Genomic DNA, 8916 nt, shown 5'->3' with positions numbered 1-8916 from the left:
TGGAATAAAAAATGGGAAAATAGAATAAAGCAAAATAAGTTGAAATAGGGTAGGAGAGAACAAGATAAAATAAAGTAGAAGATAATTCAATCAAATTTAATAGAAGACAAGAGAATAAAATAAAGAAATGAAATGAAATGAAATGAAATGAAATGAAATAAAATAAAATAAAATAAAATAAAATAAAATAAAATAAAATAAAATAAAATAAAATAAAATGAAATAAGGAAAATCATCAATCTCACAATATATAAACATAGAATTTAAAAGAAAATATAAAGTAACATAAAATATATATTACATTCTATATTACATTAAATACATTATCTATTCTATTCTATATATTATATATTACATATTACATATATATTCTATGTTCTATTTTCTATATTTTATATTCTATATTCTATATTCTATATTCTATATTCTATATTATATATTATATATTCTATATTTTATATTTTATGTTTTATATTCTATATTATATATTATTGATAATAATAATAATTACTATTGCTATAACTTAATACAAAACAACCAGGCAACAGAATATTTAACATACAATAGCAAACAGAATAAAATACCAGAATATACTCCTATAAAATACATAATAATGAATAGACATTTATCTATCTAAAATAGTGTGCATATCTAGACTTCATACATATATTTAATTTCCCATTAATAAACTCAATATTTCCACGATTTCATAGCTCCCCACGGACTCTCTCCCGGCCATTTGGGGTTGGTGATTCCTTTTTCCCGGATTCCCCATTCTCCTTGGCGTTGTCTTCACCCTCTGGATCAGGCTGGGAGAGCTGGGAATGTTCTCCTGGAGAAGGGAGAACTCCAGGGGATCCTCAGAGTCCCTAAAGGGGCTCCGGGAGAGCTGCAGAGGGATTTGGGATAAGGGATTTGGGAAAAGGGATTTGGGACAGGAGGCAGGGAATGGCTTCCCAGTGGGAAAGGGGAGCTTGGGGTGGGATTTGAGAATGGAATTGCTGGGAATGGAATTGCCAGAGCAGCTGGGGCTGCCCCTGGATCCCTGGGAATGTCCAAGGCCAGGCTGGACACTGGGGCTTGGATCCACCTGGGATAGTGGGAGGTGTCCCTGCCACGGATGGAGTGGGATGGGATTCCAGGTCCTTTCCCACCCAAAGCATTCCAGGATTGTGGAGCCCCTATGGAGGCAGCCTGGGAGAGCTGGGAATGTTCCCCTGGAGAAGGGAAGGAGCCAGGGAGAGCTGGGAGCCCCTTGCAGGGCCTAAAGGGGCTCCAGGAGAGCTGCAGAGGGACTGGGGCCAAGGGCTGGAGGGCCAGGAGGCAGGGAATGGCTTCCCAGTGGGAAAGGGGAGCTTGGGCTGGGATGTTGGGAAGGAATTGCTGGCTGGGAGGGTGGGGAGGGGCTGGGCTGGAATTGCCAGAGCAGCTGGGGCTGCCCCTGGATCCCTGGCAGTGCCCAAGGCCAGGCTGGGATGAACTTGGATCCAGCTGGGACAGTGGGAGGTGTCCCTGCCCATGGAATTGGAAGGGATTTAAGGTCCCTCCCATCCCAAACCAGTCCGGAATTCTGGGATTTACAAATCCCTGCTCTCCTCACACCTCAGCCGGGGCCGTGTCTCGCGCGCTGCCTCTCCCGGAGCTTTTCCGGGCCATCTCCTCCACACGGCTCCGTCCTCCCTGTCCCCGGAGTGTCCCCTGCACGTGTCACCTCCCGTGTCCCATCCCTGGGCACATCCAGAGGCGCTTCCCTGCATCCACCTCCAACCCCTCTGGAATGTCCTGTGTGGGGCTGGGGATTTGGAGCCGTCAGCAGCCCTGGGCGATTCCCGGGAATTCTGACCCCTTGTCCCCAGAGCAAAACATCTGGGAATCGGTTTTCCCTGGGAAAAGGATGGCCTCGATCTCGCTCTCCTTCCCACCATGGATTGGCAGGAAAAAAGATATTCCAGAGGGCTGGAGTGGTGCCCACCGGGAATATTCCTTGCCCTTCCTCCGGGATAAACTGGGAATGGTGCCACCGCTGCGCCACCAGTTGGCCCAGGGACGTGGATGAGGAAGGAATTCGCAGTTTTAGGGAATAAAACCTCATCAAAGCCAATTTGGGCAAGTTTTCGATGGGATTTGTGGAAGAATCCCGAGTGGGAGGAGCTGGAGTTGAGGGGGGGGTGGAGCAGGACGGAGGATGAGGCCGGAGGGGAATTACTCACGGATCTGTCAAGGATTGAGCTGATCCACATCCACCGGGAGGAACTTGAGGATAATGGAGGCTGAAAAGGACAGGGAGCCACTAATTGGGGACAGGCTGGGGACAAACTTCAGCCACGCGGCTCGGAGATGTCACCGGGGCGGGTGGGGACGGGCCGGGGTCACCCTGCGGGACCGAGGGGACATTTTTGGGGTGCAGTGCTGGGATCTGCAGCGTGGTGGGCACGGAGAGGAGCTGGAGAGGGGAATCCGGGATGGGGGAACCTCCTCAGAAAGGCTCCTCTTGCCCTACGGACCACATTCCGCAGCGGAATTCCGTGTCAGGATCGTCGTGGAGCCATGGAATGGTTTGGGTGGGAAGGGATCTTCCATCCCATCCCGTTCCAACCCCGACGCCTCCCACTATCCCAGGTAGATCCAAGCCCCAGTGTCCAGCCTGCCCTTGGGCACTGCCAGGGATCCAGGGGCAGCCCCAGCTGCTCTGGCAATTCCAGCCCAGCCCCTCCCCACCCTCCCAGCCAGCAATTCCTTCCCAACATCCCAGCCCAAGCTCCCCTTTCCCACTGGGAAGCCATTCCCTGCCTCCTGGCCCTCCATGCCTTGGCCCCACTCCCTCTGCAGCTCTTCTGGAGCCCCTTTAGGCCCTGCCAGGGGCTCCCAGCTCTCCCTGGCTCCTTCCCTTCTCCAGGGCAACATTCCCAGCTCTCCCAGCCTGATCCAGAGGGGCTCCAGAATCCTGGAATGGTTTGGCATGGAAGGGACCTTAAATCCCACCCAGTCCCACCCCATCCATGGGCAGGGACACCTCCCACTATCCCAGGTGGATCCAAGCCCAGTGTCCAGCCTGGCCTTGGGCACTGCCAGGGATCCAAGGGCAGACCCAGCTGCTCTGGGAAGCCTTGCTGGGCTCAGCAGGGATCATCTGGAATCCCATCAGAGCAGGAACATGGAGGGCCAGGAGGCAGGGAATGGCTTCCCAGTGGGAAAGGGGAGCTTGGGCTGGGATGTTGGGAAGGAATTGCTGGCTGGGAGGGTGGGGAGGGGCTGGGCTGGAATTGCCAGAGCAGCTGGGGCTGCCCCTGGATCCCTGGGAATGTCCAAGGCCAGGCTGGATCCACCTGGGATAGTGGGAGTGTCCTGGGGCAGTGGGATTTTGGAGCAGCCCCTGGTTTGGGATCAGGGATGGGGCTGCTCCTCATCCCAGAGGATGCTCCAGAGCATCCCGCTGGCTCCAACCTCCCCAGAAGAGCGGGATGGGGCTGGAGATGCCAAACCTGATCCATGGGCTCATCGTGTCCATCCTCAAGGGCAACATCCTGGTGATGGGATCCTGAATTGCTGGATAGGGAATGTTTGGAGCAGAGAGTGCCGGGAATGTCCATCCTGTACGGATCCACACCGGGCCTTCGTTAAGGTGTCGCTAATTAGATGGGTTTGGGGGCTGCCTGGATCCTCTCTGGCCCCACCACTGTGGGTTTGGGATCTGCAATTCCCAGGATTCAGCTGCTTCAGGAGATGGGAGAATTCTTTGTCAGGTCACCATGTCCAGGGACCATCCCAGTGGTCAGCATGGAGTGACCAGCGGGGTCATTGGGGTGGGGACACCACCCCTGGGGTCAGTGGGATGGTGACACCAGCTCCGGGGACCTGGTCCTGTTCCCAAAGCCATCCCAGTGGTCAGCATGGAGTGACCAGCGGGGTCAATGGGATGGTGACACCAGCACGGAGTGACCAGCGGGGTCAGTGGGATGGTGACACCAGCCCTGGGGACCTGGCCCTGTTCCCAAAGCCATCCCAGTGGTCAGCACGGAGTGACCAGTGGAGGTCAGTGGGATGGTGACATCAGCTCTGGGGACCTGGCCCTGTTCCCAAAACCATCCCAGTGGTCAGCACGGAGTGACCAGCGGGGTCAGTGGCGTGGGGACACCACCCCCGATGGCCTGGTGGCAGTGAGGGCCATCGTGTCCCCGTGCGGGTGTGGCGGGCAGGGGATGTCCCCGAGGGGTGGCCGCGGGCTGGCGGTGCCCGGCGGTGGCCGCGTCCCCCGGGCTCCGGCGTGCCCAGGGAGGGGCCGGAGCTGCGGGACTTGCCCCAGCCCACGCTCCACTAGCCCCGCACTGTGGCTCCTTTGTCACCGAGGGCTCGGCCTGTCCCCAACGAGCCGCCGGTGACTCCGGGAGGAGTCCGGGACCTGCTGGCCCCGCAGCCGCCGGGCCCGCTCGCCCCCGCTCGTGTCGCCCCCCCTAACCCGAGTGTCTTCCCATCCGTGTCCTTCCCTCACCTCCGTGTCCGTCTGTCCGTCCCTCCCGCCTCTCTCTGTCTCTCTCTCTGCCTCTCCTGCCCCTCTGCTCTGCCAGGGAGGGGAGCGGGGCCGCCATCCCGAGGGGGGGGTTTAGGGGGGCCGGAGCAGTTTTGGGGCCGGGAGCCGCGGGCTGGGGGCCCTGGGGTGGGCAGGGCAGTTTTGGGGATCCCCAGGGACTCGCTCCTGACCTCGGCCAGGATGGGGCGCGGGTGTCCCCAGCTGGGTCGGTACCCAGGAATCCAGGGCCACCAGAAGCCACCCTGTCCCCTCACGAGTCAGCCTGGGCCACGAATTTGGGGTTGAGGAGCACCTCCAAGGAGAATCCAGCCTGTCCCGTAGCTCAGCATTCCCGGGAAAACCAGCACAGGGAGAGCCGAGCACGGCGCGGGGCGGGGGGAGCCCCCAGCTCTGGGCTCCCATCCCCAAGGTCCCATCCCTGGAGCGACATTCCTGGGGTCCCATCCCAGGGACAGGAGCTTGGGGTCCCTCCCATTCCTGGGCTCACACCCCTGGGCTCCGCCCCAAGTCCCATCCATGGGGTCCCATTCCTGGGGTCCCATCCATGGGCTGCTATCCATGGGGTGCCATCCCACGGATAGGAGCCTGAGGTCCCATTCCTGGGGTCCCATTCCTGGGGTCCCATCCCAAGGACAGGAGCCTGGGGTCCCATTCCTAGGGTCCCATTCCTGGGGTCCCATGCCATGGACAGGAGCCTGGGATCCTATTCCTGGGGTCCCATCTCAAGGAGAGGAGCCTGGGGTCCCATTCCTGGGGTGCTATCCATGGGGTCTCATTCCTGGGGTGCTATCCATGGGGTCCCATTCCTGAGGTCCCATTCCTGGGGTCCCATCCCACGGACAGGAGCCTGAGGTCCCATTCCTGGGGTCCCATTCCTGGGGTGCTATCCATGGGGTCTCATTCCATGGGCTGCTATCCATGGGGTCCCATTCCTGAGGTCCCATTCCTGGGGTCCCATCCCAAGGACAGGAGCCTGAGGTCCCATTCCTGGGGTCCCATCCCAAGGACAGGAGCCTGAGGTCCCATTCCTGGGATCCCATTCCCGGGGTGCCATCCATGGGCTCCCATCCCTGGGCTGCTGTCCCAAACCCCATCCCCAGGCTCCCATCTTTGTGCTCCCATTCCCGGGGTCCCACCCTCCGTCTTCACTCCCTGGGGGTCCCACCTGCACGCTCCGGCCCCGCAGGAATTCTCCCTTTCCCTGGAAGCGCGGAGGGAGGATCTGGCTTGGGGGTTAATTTTAATTACGTCTCTCTCTCTCTCTCTCGTATCTCTCGCTCTCTCCCGGTTCTCGCCTCTCTCTCCCCGGTCCCCCCGCGCTCTCTTTCCGTCCGTGCCTTCCTGTCCCCCCCTTCCCCTCCTCCCTCCCTCCCTCCCCACCCCGTGTCCCCTCCCCGCTCCCTCCCCAGGTCAAGGTGTGGTTCCAGAACCGCCGCACGAAGCAGAAGAAGGACCAGAGCAGGGACTCTGAGAAACGCTCCTCCAGCAGCACCTCCGAGTCCTTCGCCACCTGCAACATCCTGCGGCTGCTGGAGCAAGGCCGCCTCCTGTCCGTGCCGGCCCCCCCGAGCCTCCTGTCCCCCACTTCCAACCCCATCTCCAGCCCCGCGGGCAACCGAGGCGGCCTGGCCACGCCGGGCCCCGCATCCCCGGGGCTGGGCGGCGGCAGCAGCTCCCCGGTACCGGCACCCTTCAGCCTGCAAGTCCCGTCTCTCGCCGCTTCCTCCTCCTCCTCGTCGTCGTCGTCGTCGCCGCGGCTGCCGGGGGCTCCGCTGTGTTTTGGGGGGCCACTGCTGGGCAACCTGCACGAGTTGCCCGGCGCCTACGGACTGGGCGCGTCCGCCTTCGAGCCTTACACGCGGCTGGAGAGGAAGGACAATTCTATACCCAGCAAGAAGCCGAGCCCTTAAAGCCCGTGTCAAAAGGTGTCACCTCCCCGCCCAGCCCGGATCGTCCCCAGAGCCACCCGAGCCCTGGGAATTGCCCCCTCCCACGCCCCCGGGAAGCTCCCGTGGGAACGGCAGCTCGCCGCTGAGGGAGCCGTGGATGTCGCCAAAGCTCAGCTGGTGACACCCTGAGGTGTCGCTCGGGGTCCGCTGGCACCGGGGCTGCCACCGAGTCCCCGCTCCAGGTATCGCCGGGAGGGGCGGCGGCTGTGCCGGGTGTCCCTTATGGGGGGGACACAACAGAGCCCTGGTCACTCCGGCCTGCTGGGGTCACCCCGAAAGGGACAGCGCGAGGCGGCGCCGGGCTCTGTCCCCGCGGTGTCCTCGGAGAAGCGCCGTGCCTCAGTTTCCCCACCTGCGGCGGGCGGAGTGTCCTGGCTGAGGTCACCCCGGTGGCCGCAGGGTCCCTGCGCTGCTCCCGTGGGGGGTTTGTCCTCTGGCGGCTCCGGTGACCTGGCTGATGTCCCCAACCCCGCCAGCTGTCCCCGTGGTCGGGACAAGCGGCTGCAGCGACCCCTGGGGACACCCGCAGGCTCCTCCAAAACACCGCCCTGCCCCGTTTTGGGGTCGTCCCACCCTGGCAGACTCCACAGGGATCCCCTCCGACCTCCCCGAGGGGCTCTAGGTCACCGTCGCAACCCCCGCAAAGACACCCCGCCAGCTGGGGACAGCCGTGACAGGGTCCCACCGAGGGCGTCTTTGCCATCAGCACCCCCAAATCCGCTCTGGGGTGGCACCGCCGTGACCCCATCCTGACATTGGCCTTGCAGCACCCGCCACCCCCCCCCTTGTCACCTGTCACAGCCAGGGTCCCTCCCCGGGGGTCCCAGAGGGTGACAATGGCTTCCTGCGGGGCGGGATCCGCCTCGGGCGGGCTCGGTGGGGCTGAGGGTGGGGTTGGGGACCAGCGGGGCGTTGCATGAGGTGGCCCTTGGGGACAGGGGCGGCTGCTGGGGGAGGGCTGTGGTGTGAGTGTCACCTTGGCGGGACACCCTGGGGTGCCATCACCTTGCCCAGGTGTCCTGTGGTGGCATTACTGTGTTAGGACACCCTGTGGTGCCATCACCTTGCCCAGGTGTCCTGTGGTGGCATCACTTTGTCACCCTGTGGTGCCATCACCTTGCCCAGGTGTCCTGTGGTGGCATCACCGTGTTAGGACACCCTGGGGTGCCATCACCTTGCCCAGGTGTCCTGTGGTGGCATCACTGTGTCACCCTGGGGTGCCATCACCTTGCCCGGCTACCCCGCGCTGTCCCCACCTTGCCAGGACACCCCGTGGTGGCATCCCCAGCTGCCCCGCAGTGCCACCACCCCCGCTGTGACAGGACCAAGGGGACATCCCCAGCCCCCTCCCCACGCCCAGCCCTGGGGGCTCCCCCACACCCCCAACCCCGCCGCTGTTTGTTAATTAATTCATTAATAACGATAATTAACACTGACCACCCCACCCCCCCGCCCCCCGGGCTGCTGCTCCTTATGGGGGACACATCCCCCGGCCCGCGAATTCCCAGGATTTTGCAGGGAAATATTTAAAATAAATGATTTTATGAGAAGCTTTCCGGCATTTCTTTTTTTTTCCCCGATAACCGAGGATTTTTTTTTTTTTTTAGGGAATTTTATTTATCGGAGCGTTTTAAGGGGAGGGCTCGGGTGGGGAAACTGAGGCAGGGACAGGGACAGGTGACAATCCTGCCTGTCGCCCCCCCCCCCCCCCGCCGCCGGCACCGACCTGGAATCCGCCTGGAATTGCTCCAACCTCGGCATCCCGACGATGTTTGGGATTTTCCGGGACACCCCTAATCCCTTAATTTATGTTGATCCCGCCTCTCCCACCCCTCCGGATCCAGGCGGAGCCAGGCCAGGGAAGCGGCCGTGTCCCCACCTCTGGAATTCTGTCCCCAACCCCACGCGGGCCTCACTTGGTTTTGCTTTTCCCTCTTCCCAGGCGACTCCAGCGGGGGATTTTTCCAACCCGGAAAAATTCCTGGGAAGGAATCTGGTGGAGAAGTGACCCCCAGACCCCTCAACCTCCGTGGCTGGAGGGGATTTGGGGACATTTCGGGGAAAGCAAAGCCCGGGTTGGGTTGGGGAAGTCCCTGATGTGGGAGCATCCTTGGGAATTTCCTCCCGCTGCTCCAGCGATCCCGAGGGATCCGCGGCAATCCCGGGCTGCTCCTTTTTGCCCATTTGACCCCAAAAGGCGCTTCCGCAAATTTTGGCTTCTCCGAAGTTCCTTTCTCCCAAGCGAAGCTGTCGCGGGACTCGGGGACACCTTGGGGACACCCCCAGTTCGTCCTACTCGGTGCCAGGGGCTCCTCCAGTCTGGGATGATTGGAAAACCAACAACCGGATGTGGAATTTTAAGGGAAAATGTGCTTTCTTATGGTTTCTAACGCTAATAAAAGTCACCTCCTGCCTCCTGCAGCCTCCTCCGCCTCCATC

General features: G+C 60.0%; 1 protein-coding gene across 1 annotated transcript in view; it reads left to right on the top strand.

The window, feature by feature from the left end:
- The window catches only part of VAX2 (ventral anterior homeobox 2), a 21612-nt gene extending 15174 nt beyond the window's left edge, over positions 1–6438 (top strand). The window contains exon 3 of the mRNA XM_069014834.1: positions 5938–6438. Coding sequence (XP_068870935.1) covers positions 5938–6438 — 501 coding nt within the window. The remainder of the gene's footprint in view (positions 1–5937) is intronic.
- The last annotated feature ends 2478 nt before the right edge of the window (positions 6439–8916 follow it).

Source organism: Aphelocoma coerulescens, chromosome 4 (assembly GCF_041296385.1).
Source record: "Aphelocoma coerulescens isolate FSJ_1873_10779 chromosome 4, UR_Acoe_1.0, whole genome shotgun sequence".
In the NCBI taxonomy this organism is placed as follows: Eukaryota; Metazoa; Chordata; class Aves; order Passeriformes; family Corvidae; genus Aphelocoma; species Aphelocoma coerulescens.
This window is presented reverse-complemented; position numbering and strand designations above follow the sequence as displayed.